This window comes from Ricinus communis, chromosome 6 (genome assembly GCF_019578655.1).
Source record: "Ricinus communis isolate WT05 ecotype wild-type chromosome 6, ASM1957865v1, whole genome shotgun sequence".
In the NCBI taxonomy this organism is placed as follows: Eukaryota; Viridiplantae; Streptophyta; class Magnoliopsida; order Malpighiales; family Euphorbiaceae; genus Ricinus; species Ricinus communis.
This window is the reverse complement of record NC_063261.1, coordinates 26394526-26412391: the sequence shown is the minus strand read 5'-3', so window position 1 is coordinate 26412391 and position 17866 is coordinate 26394526. Positions and strand designations below refer to the sequence as shown.

At 35.9% G+C, this 17866-nt stretch overlaps 2 protein-coding genes across 3 annotated transcripts; one reads left to right on the top strand and one right to left on the bottom strand.

Annotated features, from left to right (window-relative positions):
• The first annotated feature begins 373 nt into the window (after positions 1–373).
• LOC8259384 (RNA pseudouridine synthase 5) lies at positions 374–7088 on the top strand. 2 transcript variants are annotated; one of them, XM_048375679.1, is made up of 14 exons: positions 374–535; positions 655–712; positions 800–827; positions 925–971; positions 1201–1291; positions 1606–1771; positions 2478–2565; positions 3534–3609; positions 4103–4178; positions 4401–4468; positions 4576–4645; positions 5306–5384; positions 5946–6039; positions 6499–7088. In XM_048375679.1, the coding sequence occupies exons 1-14, from the start codon at positions 442–444 to the stop codon at positions 6589–6591; spliced, it is 1128 nt and encodes a 375-aa protein (XP_048231636.1). In that variant the 5' UTR covers positions 374–441; the 3' UTR covers positions 6592–7088. The 2 variants fall into 2 exon arrangements, with proteins under 2 accessions (XP_048231636.1, XP_048231635.1); XM_048375678.1 differs by having other exon boundaries at positions 1201–1324.
• Positions 7089–7421: 333 nt separating this feature from the next.
• LOC8259383 lies at positions 7422–17323 on the bottom strand. Its single transcript, XM_015728523.3, has 4 exons — positions 16333–17323; positions 14940–15833; positions 13114–14274; positions 7422–10692 (listed from the first exon to the last, which is right to left on the bottom strand). The coding sequence occupies exons 1-4, from the start codon at positions 16502–16504 to the stop codon at positions 7772–7774; spliced, it is 5148 nt and encodes a 1715-aa protein (XP_015584009.2). The 5' UTR covers positions 16505–17323; the 3' UTR covers positions 7422–7771.
• Positions 17324–17866: the final 543 nt, after the last annotated feature.

The window sequence follows — 17866 nt, the reverse complement described above, 5'->3', positions numbered from 1 at the left end:
TTAATACTATAATTAAAATTATTATTTGTAAAGTTAAGATTTATTACATAACTAAGAATTAGTACTGAATACAAATATTAGACTTAAAATCAACATTAATTAAAAATTAATTTATTATTTAATTAAAAAATATTTATTAATACTAGAATATAATTAATTCGTTATTTTTAGATTTAAATATATTTTTAATTAAGATTATAATTTATGAATTAATATATTATTATAAAAATTATTTTAAATTTTATTTTTATGTGTTAAAAATAATATATATACTAAAATAAAAATTATACGCACTACAAAAAAAATTAAATTTTGCAGGATTGAAAGATAAAAAACAATAAAATGATTATTAAAATTATAAAAATCTACTGGTACAGTGTTAAAATAATTAACCCAAAAAGAAATCAGCTGAAAATTTCCGACTCAGCTGCAGCAGCAATTATGGAGTCGTTGTCGTATCGATCATTTGGCGTTCCTTGGCCTGATCTCAACGACGGTTTGTTCTACAACGACGTTGTTTCTTCCGCTGATTCTGGTCGGTCCTCTTTCTTTCTCTGCTATAGGAAATATAAATGTTTTCTTTTAATGGTTTGTTAGTATCACTTTTTGGTTTAATTAATTAGCTTTGACGCTATATTAATTGAATAATTACAGAATTGACACTAATTGAGTTCTACTCTAGTAAGTATAAGAGTTCAGCTCCATTGCAAGGGTAAAAGCTCAAATCTTTCTGTTTTCTTTTTTACAAATTTCTTTGAATATATTGATTATTTATTTTCTTACTATTAATTTTCCACAGTTGGTTACAGAGAATACATAGTGGACAGGTTTTATTCTCTCTCTCTCTCTCTCTCTATATATATATATATATACACAGTGATGCATTTTTCAATTAGTTCTCTGAATTTATTTATTTATTTGCAGATAACAATTGATGGTACAGTTGTTAAAGAACCCAATACAATTCTCAGGTTTTGATTAATACCTAATTGTAACAAATCATATTTCATGTTGTTATGGCCATTAATTTGTCTGGCATTAAAGTTTAGAATTGTTTTCTTGAAAAGCACGCCCTGCTATATGCTCTTACATAAATTCAGGAATCCCTGAAACAGAAACAGACTTATATAGCTGTTTATAAGGTGTATAGTAGATGGATGCGTTTAATTTTATTGATATGGTGAAGTTTTGTTTGTCTAGGGCTGGTTTGGAACTCGTTTATCATAGGCTTCCATGGAGAGAGCCCGATACACCTTATATGATACAAGTTTTGTATGAGGATGATGATATGGTAAAATTGTTTTATAGTGGTTGCTTTATAAATGTATGTACTTGGGCTCCCTCTTGATTTCATTCTTGGGCCATAGCTTTTGTAATAGTTCGTTGTTATTCACCTTATTGAACTTTTAAATGTTGAATTGGCATACAACATTACTCAATTTTTATCCTGAATCTATAGAGCATTGACCTTAGTATAGGAGTTATTAGCATTTCATCTCTGCCATCACCTTTCAGCTAATGCATCGAGCCTTGGGACAGAGTATATATGCATTGAGGTATCATTTAATTTCAACTGATTGATGTGGAATTATGTTGCATAATCAGATTGCTTTAAACAAGCCTTCTGGTCTGCAAGTTTTGCCTGGAGGGCTTTTCCAGCAACGAACTGTTTTGACACAACTCCAGTGGTTGGCAAGGAAACAAACCTCTTCTCTGGCAAGCCAAGGATCCCAACCTGTTCCTGTTCATCGTCTAGGAAGGGGCACATCAGGTTAGTTATCATTAGAGAGAGTTAGGGCTGGACATATGATACTGACTTCAATTTTCTGTAAAGCTAGCTGCTTTTAAAATGGTTTGTATGCATGAGATGATTGAAATCTTTTTCTGAGCTGCTCAATTAATCTAGTATTAAAAGGAAGCAAACTGATGAATGCCAGTTTCCACATAGTAAGTAGGATGCACACACTGAAGGAAAGTTATAAATAATACGTCATGTTATTTGTTAATTAATTTTAATAATCCCAAAGTGTATTTCAGAACCAAGATCTTGACATAATGGTGAGGCAGACTCTGTGGCAGGGTCATTCTGCCAAGTTGCTCTTATAAAACTGGATGTCATGTCTCATACCATGGGAAACTGGAGATACCATTTTGTGCACTAGATCACAGTGCATGAAATACGGGTAATGTTTGGTCCATATCATCTAATCCTCCTGCCATGAGCTCATAGTGCAGAAAGTCTCGTGCGCTAGGTCATACTTTAGATTCTCAATATGAAACAATGGTATGCTAAGATATTGATAAACTATATATTTTTGGAGTTCCTTGTTTACAATGATTCATATCCCTAGATAGCATGTCTGGTATTTCTGTCTTCTTTTATTCTTTTGGTCATTATGTAAGTTGCTGTGATTAGGAAAATAATGATTTCTATTCCAAGTATTATGTTATTTGATCATTTATCAATTGGATTCTAGGTATATTGCTTTGTGCAAAGTCAAAGCCTGCCAAGGCTCACCTGGCAGCATATTTTGCTGATGGCACATCTCTTATTGGAGAAGATGGGTTAGTGGAAAATTTCATCTCAATTGCTTCTATCGTTCTTTCTCTGCCTGTAAAGTTTATCTAACCTTCTAGCATGTCATAAGGCTGTTGTTTGCAGAGACGCCTATTGTTCCTCCGGCCATAAATTAATATTCTTTTCTGATTTTACAACTGTCCAGAACCAGAGGGAGTAGAAAACATACTGCACAGCTTATTGAAATTTGATTGAGGATCCGTAGTTTATATTACATTCATTCTTCATGACTTTTGAGTGACAAGGACTGATAAACTTTGGCATGAAATTAATTCTTTTTTGTCTCCGAGTGTTTTTTTTGGTTTAATTACTATGGGGAGCATATGAAGGCAACGGAGAAATGTAGATAAAATTGCACTAAATGAATTTTTTGCTCCATGAAAAAATATATGAATGAAATAACTGGCGCTAAGATAAGCAATAGTAGAAAGCATATTTGAGCAATTTGAAATTCTCAAAATTGATACAATTGGAGACACTTCCATAGCTGAACTTTCTGTTCCAAATTACTGAATCTCATTAAGAGCATGTAGACAAAGTAGGAATAAAGTCCTTGAGAAGACATAACGATTCACTATTGCACTTATATTGCAAACTTATCAAGTAACCTTCAACATCTACCACTGTTAGCCCCACTGCCTTTTTATGCTGGAGGATATAGTTAGGAAAAATATTCTACCTGTGTTGAGATAGTCAAATTTGAGTGAAAATAAATAGAACCAAAATGTGATATATATTCCAAATTTTAGCGACGAGATCCAGTTTCATAAAGGAAACTATGGGTAATTGAAAACTTGAATATCAAAGGGGGATTGCTTTAACCATTTGTTGTATAGTTGGCTGCTTTCTGTGTGCGTAGGAGGTTAAAAAATATTGCTCATTACTAGTTTTTCCATTTTCTATATAACCTAGTCTGCTCATGAGACCTCTGTTCATCTCATATACAATAATACAGCACTAAGTTTGGCAAGAGGAGGAAAATTTCAAAGATATATCGAGCACTAGTAGATGGGATACTCCAACAGGATAAGGTAGCACCCGCTCAGAACAAAGCCCTTTTTCCTTTACTCTGCACTTTTGGTTGTTAGTATCCCCAATATTCTCTCTGTTTACTCCCTATTATATTAAAAATAATTCAACTCTGTTTAACATGTATTAAAGTGGTGCATGTTCCAGCATCACTCCCCATTTTGATTTTTCATTAAGAAAACTGCAATTCTATTTCTTTCTGGGTCCAATTCACTTTTTCTATAAAGCTACAACTCAATCTTTTATTAATAGTTTTGAGGAAGGAGTGGGGAAGTTACAAGCTTGTCAAAAAGGTTATTCTCCCTATTTTAACTGAGAAGGGGATTTAAGAGCTTGTAGTGTTTGTCCTTTTCTGATTTTATAAACTTTTCCCATTAATTGGTATATAGGTAATGCTTTATAAAACTGATAACTTGAAGAGCAATCTGCTTCTGCTGCTTTTTTTTTTAATTAGTTTGCTTCTTACAAATAACTTTAAACATATTTGCATTACAGGTTATCATCCAGCAGCCAATTGGAACAGTGAGATACCCTGGAGTAGCCAAAGGGCTGTATGTTGCTTCACCTTCAGGTTTACTAAACTGCTATCCTTTATTTTATGTAAAACTTTTCCTCTTTCTTCTTTTTGATGTACTTTTGGTTGCTGTCACAAGTTTGATATGATATTTGTTTATACTTGTTTGCAAGAGTATTTAGGAGTTACCATACTTATCCGGGTGTTTGTTGTTATATTATTGCTTTTGAGAAAAATTTATATTCATGATATGACTTGCTATTTTATTACTAAAAAAAGGTAAACCAGCATTGAGCAAAGTTGAAGTGCTTGAGAGAGATGTGCAGAGAAATCGCACATTGATCCAGGTATCTAATATCTATGACGAGGCTTTTCAATAGATTCTTGGGTTGATCAATCTTCTGGAGAAAACTATATTATATTATAGAACATATTTTGCTTATTTGTTACACAGGTTGAGATTGAGTCAGGACGGCCACACCAAATACGAATTCATCTTTCTTTCATAGGGCATCCTTTGCTAGGTAAGCCCCATTTTGCATTCTGTATAGCACCCGGAGAAAAAAAAAAAAAGAAAAACTGATGTATTAAAGATGCATGTTCTCACATCACATGCAGCTATCATTTTTTGTCTATTGTTTCTTTTTGATATTTCTGTTGCATTGATTTGTGAGAGCCAAGATAAACTAAGGTACCTTACCAAATATAATTCTGTAAACAAACTAGAGTGCTGCAAAACTAGTAAACTTATTTGACTACAAAAAAAAACTTAAGATCTTGTTATAGAAATAGTTGTCAGACTTTCATTTTAATGAAGATTATATTTCTCATGGTTAGATGGTTTGCCAACACCTTTTTCTGCAGATGTCGAGCTTCTCAATGTTCTTGATATCTGTGTTGTCTAACACATATCAGGGCCCTACCCCCTAGTCACTATATAAATAAAAAGAAAAGAATAATATGAATTTGATGAAAGCTTGTTCATTTGACTTGGATCTAGTTTGCCTTGCTATATACATCATATTAAGCATATCCCCATTAACGAAATGCTATAAAATTCGAGTTGCCAATTTCCAGTTTATTAAATAATGTTTTGGCAGGCAGAAATTAATAATTTTGCTTTAAGTTAATTTAAAACACGACTTCAACCTCCTGCTTTTTTTTTATACTTATTTGCTAATCAGGCGATCCCCTTTATGTCGATGGTGGGCAACCTAAGTGCTTTGATTCTGAATTGGCAGTTGAAAGTCTTGCCGAAGATGGGTATGTAAACACTACTATTTTATGTATAAACAGTTCCTTCTATTTGTGTGATATTTTATTTTCTTCCCTCATCTGGATTATAGTCATGAGTCATCTAAAAGAAATTACTTCGTCCAAGATCTTTGCCACAATTTCTTTAGTAATCTCATTAAGATTGGTGATTGCAAAGAAGACTGATTTTTCTCTACTAATGCCAACTGTATTTTTCTCTACGAACAGCAACTGGCCTTGGACTGTATAGATATTTATGAATCCTCTTGAACCTTGGAGCTTTGTTCTGCTTGGCTTAAGAGCAAAGGGACCTTATATGGGAACTAGTCCAAGTAATTTTGAAATACAAATTCTTGTTGATTGCTAGATCAAAGTCCACTTAAAGAGGCTGTGAGCCTACACAATGATTTCCTATTAGATATGTACACATTTGTCGTAGTCCTTGTTCTGTATTATTAGAACTATGGAAGTGTTTCGCGAGTCATTTACAACTTTGCATGTATCTTTCTCTTTAGCTTCTGTCATCTCATTATTGATGTTGAAATTATGCTTGTCTTGAACTTTATGCAGGGGTTATCAGAGGCCTACAAAACCTGTTCCTGGAGATTGTGGCTACTACTTGCATGCGCATCAATTATTCCTCTTACATCCAACCACAAATGAGGTAGGCTCAGATATTTGCAACATAAGCTACATATTAATTTTGGGCACTTCTTTGTTAATGACTTAAAATACTCCAGAAAATCTTTATATTCTGAGACGAATTACATACGATACTACAGTCAGTTTGGCATTGCTGTCGAGCACTTTGTTTTTGAAAATTTAAATTTAAATCTTTTTTGTATTTTAAAACAGAAAACAAAAGCAGGTGGTAAAAAATGTCAAACTGGCTCTCTCTCTCTCTCTCTCTCTCTCTCTCTCTCTGTGTGTGTGTGTGTATATATATATATATTAAAAACAGAGACTTCTTATGACTTAAACTAGTCTTGATTTACCAAGAACTGTAATTCCTTTATCCATGTTTATGTATCATAGGCTTCAAGACTTGATGAATTTATATCTGCAAATGCTAGAGAGTAGATGATAACATGTGCTTCTTTTCCTTCTTGTGGTGAAACTTTAGGCTGTTAAGATCACAGCACCACTGCCATCTATGCTACAAATGGAAAAGCAGAGGCCAAAAGCACGAAAGCAATCTTGTAATAGCTTTGATTAGAGAAGTGAATGTGAAGTGGTCTGACCTGAGACAAGTTGCATAACATCAGGCGTGGAAGTTTCGAAGGGAAAACCATGCATGCACAACAGCTGTACTGATGTTTTGTCCACAATTTTGGTCTGAGATTTAAATATAAATAAATGTTATATATAAAATTTTACCACTGAATCATATCTAACGTGTCAGAGGGGAAAACGACAATTATGAAAACAGACAAGAAAGGATCTCAAGCGACCAATCCAAAGCAGGTAACATGCTGGTGTTGACTTGGGCAGAAGAAGACAGACAGAAACAGAGTGAAGTCGTAACATCAATAATTGCGCCTTATTCACAGCCTATTTTAAAGAATTTTGCTCAAATCCTCCAAAAATGTACGCATTGCCCACACCCATCCGCTATTTTTCATTCATACGTATTTGTCATATGATTGATTATTCAGCAGCGTACGATAAAAAAAAGTTATTTGTTGAATTAATCTAACCTGAATTCAAACTTCATCGAGTCAAATTTGAATTTGATATGTTGTCTACGATTTATTTATAAAACTTGCAAATAGAGTCGTCATTTAAATTATAAGTAAGTCTCATGTTTATATTTTCTATATAATATACATATATGTTTATATTTAATAATAATAAATATTTAAACATATTTAATGAACTTTAACACACCTTAAATTTTTTGAAAAATAAGTTGAAACTACTCGACAGCTCAAAATGAATCGAGCTTAGCTTAAAACCTTTACCATAGTAATTTGGTTGACCTTGAACAAGTGATGGCGAAACTGAAGAGTAACAATAATCATGAAAGGGACAAGAAAACAACAAAGAAGTCCTGAACTCTAAAATTTGTATAGATGGTCAATCTGTCAGAGACTTAGATAGGTGTGATCGAATGATGGGAGGGGCACCCATATTACCCCTCTCAGTTTTCACAGATTATTTCTGTATTTCCATCAAATACAACAAATACAAAGCTGCTGCAATATTACAAGCACCTACAATATCATTCTTTCCTTTTTTTCTCTTTTTTTTTAACCAAAAAGACGGACTTTGTGAACCGCCCACTGCCCTATCATCATCATATTCCATTGAACAATACAAAAACTAATATACAGGGCACGGCAAAGAAGTAATTTGCCGCTGAGGGCACTCCCGAAGAGGCCCTCTCACCACTCCTACTACCTGCCTATATCACCCTTACTACTTCTCCAAGATTCCTCTTCTCTGACGATGGTCCCACTTTGCCCAGAATATTGCTCACTTTTAGCATAGTGCATTTTAAGGGCCGCCACAGGATCTGAAACACCTGTGCATGAACCCCCAACGATAATTCCCCCCCTTCCTACAACATTCACTCCTACCATTCCCCTACCCTGCTGCTGTAAACTCGATATTCCTTCAAACCCACTAATCCTTTGTATCTCAGAGAGCATATCCTGACGCTGCTTCATTTCTACTGAGAATGGCTGAACTTTACTACTACCGTTACTCCTGAACATCTGATAATCCACCACTCCATTGCTACCACTTATTTCCCTTGGAGGCAAAACTGATACACTGTTCAAACTATGGTCATTACACTTCCCGGCAGCCTGCTGCTCCACTTTGGAAGCCGATATATGGTAATTGCTAAATGCTGCAGGATACTTGGCCAGAAAGTACTCAGGAGGTATAGATGGAAACCCTGTTTGTATCTTGTTCCCATCCCAATATCCATAACTCTTCACAGGAACATTCTCAAGGCCAAGATAATTATTGTGATCAAACTTCAAGACAGAAGTACTTCCATCTGTAGTTTGATGGCCACTGAACTTCGAAGTTGACGACGTGTTACCCAGCTTAGGACAATGGGTCCCATGATCTCCATTCTCCATTTTCTGTGAAGATGAATTACTGAGTATTTTACCAAACAATTTAACATCACCATTCCTGGATGGCTTTTCTGTATCTGATGAACTCCGCGAATTATCTTTGCATTGTTCTGCATGCTGAGGGAGTAGGGGAAGCTCAGGTACCGAGCACTGAATCTTTGTGTTGTTACACTTTTGAAGATAGCAATCTTGAGCCACAAACTGATTGGCGCCATTGCTTTCTGAAGTTAAACCTCTCTGCACTTCAGAATGTGATCTACAAGAGATATCCCCGTTCATCTCTCTCTTCATAGGAATTTGAACTGGATAACCCCCAAGTATCTGCTGAGATTCGATACAGTTAACTAAAGCTTGCCCTGGAAGCTGGAAATGATCATCCCTACCAACAGATTGTGATGAAAGACTATCCTTTTTATGCATTTTCCGACACTGATTGGCAGCAGAGACCTGTATCAAAGAAGTGGCGGTGGCCATCCTATTTTCCTGCTGTAAAGAGACAATATGAGGCTCTTCCACGGAACTAAACTCCACAGACACATGATGCAAATTTTCTACACCAACGCAGTAGTTTGAGGATGAGCCCATATCAGAAGGAAGGTGCGATACAGTCCTAGAAGCACTTGAATGTTGCATCTCACTGTTCAACCTATTTTCATGCAACAGAAGTTCCTTTCCCTGCAACTGATTTCTACTTTCATGAATAGAGACCTCCACTATAGCCTTAACTTCAACATCGACTGGATTGGATGGACCAGATTTAACTGCATTTTCAACAGGCATGCTGCCTCCAACAGGTTTCTCTCTTTCAACTTCAGAGCTGACTGATTCATTTGAAATTTCCTGTGCCTGTGAAAAATCAGACTGGCAGGCAAAACCATGCACAACCTTACCATCATTAGCTGAAGCTACCTCAGACTTGCAATCCATCTGGCAAGCATCCGAAATAAAAGCTTTATCAACAATGGTGTCATTTTGATCTATAAGCCCAGCCACATTGCTATTCTCATATCTAACCAAGTCACTAGTCGAGCTTTTCCTCTCAACAGCAACAGACTCCTGCTGTGTATCAATGACACGAAATGGCAAGTCCTCATCCACCTCCGCGCCTGGCTTGTCACTGCAAATTACTGAGCAAGTCTGAAAGGCACATCCGTCTTCAGTGTCACTCCCCCCTCCATTCGCATCATCGCTCACTGGAGTACCTACATTTCCAGGTGTATGATGCATTGAATCCAGTCCTAGGCACTTCCGAGCCTTGCTAAAGAACACCTTACACTGGTCCCTAGATCTTGTCCTGACACATCGTGAGATCATAGCAAAATCTTTACCATAGGATGAGACGGCCCGAATAAAAACAGACTTCTCCTCATCTGTCCAATCAGCTGGATCCATTTCCCCACAACTCTCATCAGAGCATGTCTCTTCATCAACAATCTGTGTAACATCAGATGCTGAAGGCCGTTTTTTAGCAAAGTCCACCTTTTGGGACTTCCACTCCCGGCAGCCCTCTCCGGGTTCAATAGAAGTCGTGATGCAAGAACTCATTGCCTCAGAAGACATCGAACCACAAATACCAGCTAAAACATCAGCAGCAACAGTTTCCCTTTCATTTTCAAGAACATCAAACTTGCTCGACCGATCCAAATTCTCATCATCACAATGCAACTTTTTGGAATCACAATATCCTGCCAAATATATTCTATCAGAACACAGCTGTTGATTTCCCATACCATTGTCAGCATCAGCTGCTATCACTGAAGCTGCACCCAAAATGTCAAGTGATGCAGCATTCATTTCGCGATTCCAATTCTTACCCGATGCCATCAAGTAGTTGGTACAGGATTTCACTTGCTTGCTCTTTTTGGTTTTCTCAAAACAATCAGATTTGTGGTTTTTATAGTAGAATTCCACACAGTCTGCAGTTTTCTTGTGATCAAGAAAAGAAGCAATTTTCTGGAAATCTTTCCCGAAAGCGGCCAACTTATCAATGAAAATTTCTCTCTCTTCTGACGTCCATGGATTGATCATAGCCCTTTCCTTCTCAACAGCCCAGGGATCTTCAACTAAACCATTACTGGAGATAAATCGTGAAATCATCCTCTCCTTTTTGTCCAAAATTAAGGCTGGCATTTTCAAAGCATTCCTGTAAGCCTTGACTTGAGAAACTGAGAGAAGCTTGCTCGTGAAGTTAAGCATCTCAGTGGTAGGTACCAGACTCAAATTTCCAACTGCAAACATAGTTTTAAAAGTAAGAAGAGATTAGTACAAAAACTTGTCATCAGAAGTTACAGTTTGAAAAAGAGAATTCATTTATCACCCATTCATTCTCAGAAACTAGTAGCATCATAATTTATTATCTACATGAACCCAATAACAATATTCTATCGAGAAGCTACATAGTTGTAAGCAATTGTCAGTGCGCAACCACAAAGTGGGAACTGATGTTGCAAGCTTGCTTCAGCTTTTAACAGGTAGCATGACCAATACCAAAACCCATTGAAAGCAATGCCTCTGTCCCTGAGAGCAAACCTTCTCCAGCATGAAACAGGGCCTAGCTGCAATCGAAAGCATATCCAACCTCCAATTCTTCCGTATTAAGAAATTCCGACATTGAAAACTTTAAATGTTCGAAGCCACTAATTCCTCTTATGATCACAACACTGGAAAACTTGTTTGCTCGTCAATTGGATGAAAGAAAAATTCGAGCATACAGCCTTGACACATGCAAATGCTGAACAAGCTTATTCACATAACAAGTATATGCACGAAACCATAACGAGCTGTGCCTTCTATAATATCTCAAAGAGCTCGGCATCAATCTCTTTTAAACATAATTTGACAAAGAACATAACATGCGCATGGATAGTAAACAAAGCAGCTCCAGGACATGCATTGTACCCCAGAAGGCAGCTCCCATAATGTACAGTGGCCTATGAAAGCAGTTCCCAACATATGTGCAGCTTCAAATGGCTTAAAGCATCCAACACCATCTCCCATTTTATTCATGTACAAAGTGATTATCTTGTCAAATATCAAACTCTAGTTATGATGCAAAAAGAATATATCCAGTTCATGCAGCTGTATCTCTAAGACCAACCATCAACATGCATCCCAGCATACTTTCAGAGAGTTTTAAAACAAATCAGAGATAACCCTCTCCAGAACATCATGTGGAATAAAAAGTCATAATAAAAAATAACAAACAAAAAGATGATTGATCCTATTACGAACTTATAAATCCTATGCTAAGTAGAACTAGAAACAGAACACTGCTAAAACCTATTCTTAAATTTCACAACTTTCAACGTAATGAGTTATCATGTTTTGTGTATATGTTGATCTATCCTACATCTAAAGCATTTGACTAGACTTGCATGCTTCAGTGCTACAATTTCCATGCAATCGTCAACCCACCACACAACGAAAGAAATCCACAAGATACAGTCAGATTTACAAGTCTCGTTTGAGATGAGGTAAAACAAAATCACCTTTTGGCCAACAACCATCCTCAGAAGGATTTTACTTGTGAAAAAAGAAAAAACTTATTCTAAATTTAAAAAAATAATTATTAATATTAATTGTGTAATGATTAAGAACATAGTTTCCATATGCTTGATCCTACAACACGTTAGAACAACTAAAGTAACAGAGATTAACAAATAGATTTCATGAGTTCCTTTAATGACTCGGCGACAAAGGAAAAACCAGCTCCAGTATACAAGCTCATAAAATATGCACTCTCCAAGAACACCACCATGCATCAAAATAAGATGAAAATCTTTTTTTAGAAAAAAAAAAGGCAGCAGCAAATAACCATGCTCCAAAGCAATGCAACAAGACAATCCTATCGACTTACTACTGTTCAAGACAACCATCTTCAGACAGATTTTACTTGTGAAAAAAGAAAATTATTCTAAATTAAGAATTACTAATTCTATATTAAAAAAAAATTATTCAAACTTGCTCTCCAAGAACACCACCATGCATCAAAGTAGGATGAAATTTTATAAGAAAAAAAAAAAAGAAAAGAGAAGCAGCAAATAACCATAGCTCCAAAGCAATTCAACAAGACAATCCTATCAACTTACTACCATTCAAGACAACCATCTTCAGACGGATTTTACATGTGAAAAAAAAAAAGCTTTATTCTAAATTTTAAAAAAAATACATTCTAAATTAAAAAAAAAAATGAATTATAAATACTAATATTATTAATATTAGTTACATAGTTTCCAAATGCTTGATCCTTCAACACGTTCGAGCAATGAAAGTAACAGAGATTAACAAATAGATCTCAAGAGTTCCTTTCATGCCTCAGCCAAAAAAAGAAAAACCAGCTCCAGTATACAAGCTCATAAAATATGTACTCTCCAACAACACCATCATGCATCAAAATATGATGAAAACAAAAATTTAAAAGAAGAAGCAAATTAATCATGCTCCAAAGCAAATCAACAGGACAATCCTACTGACTTACTATATTCAAGACATCCATTGGCAATCTCTAGAATAAGTGTCTGATGGAGTTTATGCATAACAGAGATTCCTCAAAAAGCTTATCATGAAAAGAAAACAGATTTCACGTATTATACCTTATAGCAAATATTGAGCAGTCAATACTGTTGCCAGTTATAAGAGAGAGGTCTTACCAGGAGAAGAGAATCTGGAGCGAATAGAAGTCCGATATTTTTGATGCCCACTATGTGCTGCCCGCAAGCTCAATTCATATCTCTTGTGAGACTTTGCACGATATTTCCTCATTGAAAGCAAGCGCATATCTTCTTTCCAGAGGTGCTGAAAGGCCTTAAACTTAAGAGTAACAACTCTTTCCTTAAATCTTAAAAACTGTTTCCTCATAGCAAATTTTTCCTTAACTAATGCATTATCCTGCCATAAAGCAACACTGAATACTTTTGAAAAATCAAGCTTACATGGATCCCTAGGCAATAAGTTATCAAATATTTCAGAAGCTCTGCTAGCAGATTCTTTATTGGCAGCCAATATTGAGCTACATAAATTATCTTCTGCATAACTCGCATCACTTGAAAAAGATGCACCTTCTTTGAATTCTACAAGTGAATTTACATCTCTGCAAGCAGGTGCATCACTATCTACTTCTTCAGTACAAGGCACAAAGGATTGTGATGCCATAGTTTGAATGCCACCCATATCACCACAACATTCATCTGATTTCACAATGTCAATTGAAGAAATTGCATTTGCCACAGTTAGCGATTCAACAAATTTTGATGTAGCAGTTCCAGGACTATCAACATCATCATCCTTAATACCACCATGATCTTCATCCATGACACCATCACAAGGAGTCTTTTCCATATTTTCAGCACCAGAGCATGACACCTGCAATGGAGAAGGTCGTGGAATATTGTTGGAAGTAGCCCCCTGTTCACCGTCAAGTTTTGCACCACCCTCCACTGGGAAAGAACTGGATGCTGCGGGGCAAGTACATCTGCTTCCAGATTTGAATTTCAGAGACTTAAGTTCAGTTTCAAGTGAGTCTATTTCAGATTCAGTTACCTCCAGAGCTTTTGAAATGTCACCCTTCAGTATAAGCAATTTATTCATTAAAGTAGACCTCACAAAACTTGAGTCCAGTGAACTAGAATCATCATACTGGAGCAGTTCAACAAGCGTAGAGCCCAAATTAGCTATTGAAGTGGCATCCAACACCTCTAAGTTAAAAGAGATATCTTCAATATGGCTTTGAGACCCCATACTGGGTGAGCCACATAAGTTGTTAACATCATTTTCAGCATTTATTCCCTTGCCACATGTTTTCTCCTCTATACCTGCAAAAAGAGTCGGCATCTTAAAACCCTCTAAAGAAAGGAGGATAGATAAAGAAGAAGAAGTTTCCAGACAACATGATCAATATGCAAACAGGGGATTCAAGAAACAAATTACTTGACATGGCACTATCCAAAATTTCAACAGCTACAAAACAAATGAAAGCTTTCTACAACACACAAGAGAGTGTCAAGGAAGTTGGCATCAGTAATGTAATTTATCATTTATTAAGAGTCCTCTAAATCAGGTAAAAGTAGTACAGGATATCACAGAAATCACTTCATGCAAGTTGGCAGAAAATGAGAACACTTCGTATTATATACAGAGCATACAAAGACAATGACCAAATCAAAGTAAATGGCATTCGAATTGGTTATGCATTAAATTACTTCCAATGAAGCTTCATTGGAGGATAGATCAGGACATTCACAATTACCATTAGCATAACATCAACTATCAGTACAAATAATTAAATAGATGAATTCACTCAGAAGTACCTGATACAGGTGTTAATAATTTAATACTACCGGCATTACAGTAAAAGATACAAGCATGGATTCAAGTCTTGGGAACTCGATAGAAGCGGTCATAGATTCCCAATGTATGAACAACATAAGAAGAATAACTATTTAAAAGTCAGAGAAGTTATAAGAAACAAAGTAATTACCCGGTGAAGAACATGCAACAGAGGAAGGAGTCGCAGGCGATGCACAATCTGATAATCCCATGACTCTGGGGCTCTTATCAACCAAATTTGAACTTTGAGAATGAATGGGTTCTGCATTACTAGAAGAATTAACAATTCCATCTTTGTTTCCAATCACCTCAGGGCCTTCAACCTTCTTCTTCTCATACTTGGCCAATCCCTCACCCCAATTAAGGCGTGGCTTTTTCCTAGCAGTCATATCTTCAGATGGTGCAGAAGTAACACATGCAATAGCATCCCCGGAGGGGGACTGCACAAGAGATGCACTTTTAATCTGCAACTCAGCCTTCCCTTCACCAGAATCTGCACCCCCAAGGCTCTTAGAGCTACTTGAATGGCTGAAACCAGATCCCCTAGAAGATAAACTTCCAGAGCGGGTCCACTTAAAAGGTTTCCAATCCATCGAATCCTCCCTATCACCTCTTTGGCCTGTGCCCAACCCATTGGCACCAGCCATCTTATTATTACTATTAATAATATTATTAATATTATTATTATGTTGGTCCTTCAAAGGAAGCTGGTCCCAAGTATTTGCAAATTCAGGACGCGGAAGAGAGGAGGGGTAAGTTATGATATCTTCAATTGATCTCTGATCATTAACCACATCATGCAGCCTCCCAGGCGTATTTGGAGACTCATTGCTCACTTCCCATGATGAATGATTTTTCCAATCCCTCTGACTACCAAAAGATCCCCTACTTTCCCTATTGTTCCTGCCATATTTACCATCTCCTCGCGAAACTGATGGCCTACAGTTCTTGTCTTCCAGAATCCTCTCACTGGAACGGAAAGGCAAATACCCACCATGGCCAGATTCTTCAGGAAACAAGTGCCAGCCACCCTGCTTACCATGACCTTCAAGTAATATTTAAACCAACAAAAAAGGAAAATTACATACAATTCACACAAGCAGAAAATATATTCTAGCCAAGGCAAAAAAAATTAAAAATTTCAAAACAAGGATAACAGAGCATAAGAACCCCAGATCTAAAGAAAAATCATTCAAATACAGATAAACCTGAACCAAGTCAGATCTATTGACAGAAGATAACTAGAAACAACCTTGAATAAAAACCCTTGAAAAGAGGATAAAACCTTGAATATAAAAGCTTACAAGTCTGCAAGACCTACTTATGGCGACAAAGCACTCAAATGTAGATATCTCCAAAGAGAATACCCAGATTTACAAATTCTGGATAATAACTATCAATAACTTATGGCAAAAAAGTAAACAATTTAATTTGCTTCAAAAGATATTACTGGCAGCATCCAATTAAAATCCGAACTGAACTAGGGCAAGTTATAACATCCAAGAAGAATAAATTTAAAAAGAAAGAAAGAAATAAGAACTAACCAGAAGGCCTGCGAAAGTCGTTGGATCCTCCACCCCAGCGAGAAAAATCGCGAGAAGATCCATAATGACCTGAAGAAAACGACGGCGTATCCCTCCATCGAGGAGTAGACCTATCGTACTTCCTATCCTTGTATAAATCTTTCCGATCCCACGGCAATCTCTCTGGCGGCATCAATACAAAACCCTAACCCTAATCTCCTCTATCTATTTATCCACCACCACCACCACCTATCTCGCATCACCAAAAACAAAACTACGAAACAAGACAAAAAGCCAAAAACTCCTTACACACCACTGCCACAACAACTCCAAAACCCTAACCGAATAAAATAAACCTCACTTCGCGCCGCCCGCAGACCAAACCACGTATAACCAATCCACAGTCTCGAAACCTAGGGCTTTCGATGATTCTCAGCGGTTCCAAGACCTAAAAATGGCTAAAAATCCAAGCTCAAAACGACAGCGTTCACAGAGAACCTTGAAAAAAGCTTAAAACTGATGGATTGTTAGCAGAACACCAGATCCGCGAATATTAACCGCTGCTGAACAAAGAAATTTATTCAATTGTGCATAGAGATTTACTCGATTCTCCTATGATTTTGTGTTCGTATGAAGTCGAATTCTCCTTTGAAAGAAAAACAAAAAAAATTTTCTCGGTGTTGCTTGGTTTGCAGGAAAAAGAAAGAAAATCTGCGGGAGAGAAAAGAAAATAAGAACACGAAGCCGATAAGGGACAAAAGAGAGCCTTGAGAGAGAGATAGAGAGATTGGTATCCGTATCTCAACGGCGATATTAAATCAAAATGCAATTTTCTCTTCGCGTCCGCTATTATAAATTAAAAATAATATTTAACGTTTGTCACATTATTTTTTATTTTACTTATTCTTTTCCTTTTTTTTTTTCTCTCATCAATCAAACTTTTGCTTTTTTATTTTTATTTTTATTACTTTGGCCCGCTTGTATAGTTGTGTTCTCGCTCTGCTTTCTATGTTGACGGATATGCCCTTGGTTCGGAGATATATTCACGAAAATAGATTGCGTAGAATCACGCGCTAAGATGCATATTCTCTTCGTTTCTAAAGTGGTGTGTTTTTGTTTCTCTTTTTAGGCTGTACTAAATTATATCTTTTCTTAATTATTAAAAAATTATTAGAATTAGTTTTTATATGACTAATATACTATGTAATTAATTATTATATCTGAATATCTAAAATTATAATTTCTGAAAAGGATTTAATAAAGATATCTTAAAAAAATATTAATTAAAAATAATATTTTTTTAGCCGTTTATAAATTATAAATAAATAATTTCTTTTGCGACGGATGAAATAATTAATAACTCATTCAGCCAATAGTAATTGAGGAATTATTGTCAAATCTTAGTTAGTTATTTTGTGCTTTTAATTTTTGAATTTCCCTTATAATTGTAATTTTTTTAAATATAAATAGATTTACTAAATCATATTCAATTCCGACATATAATCTAATTAAGTAATTTTATTAATGGTAGGAAAAGTAATTTGATTTGTTGCAT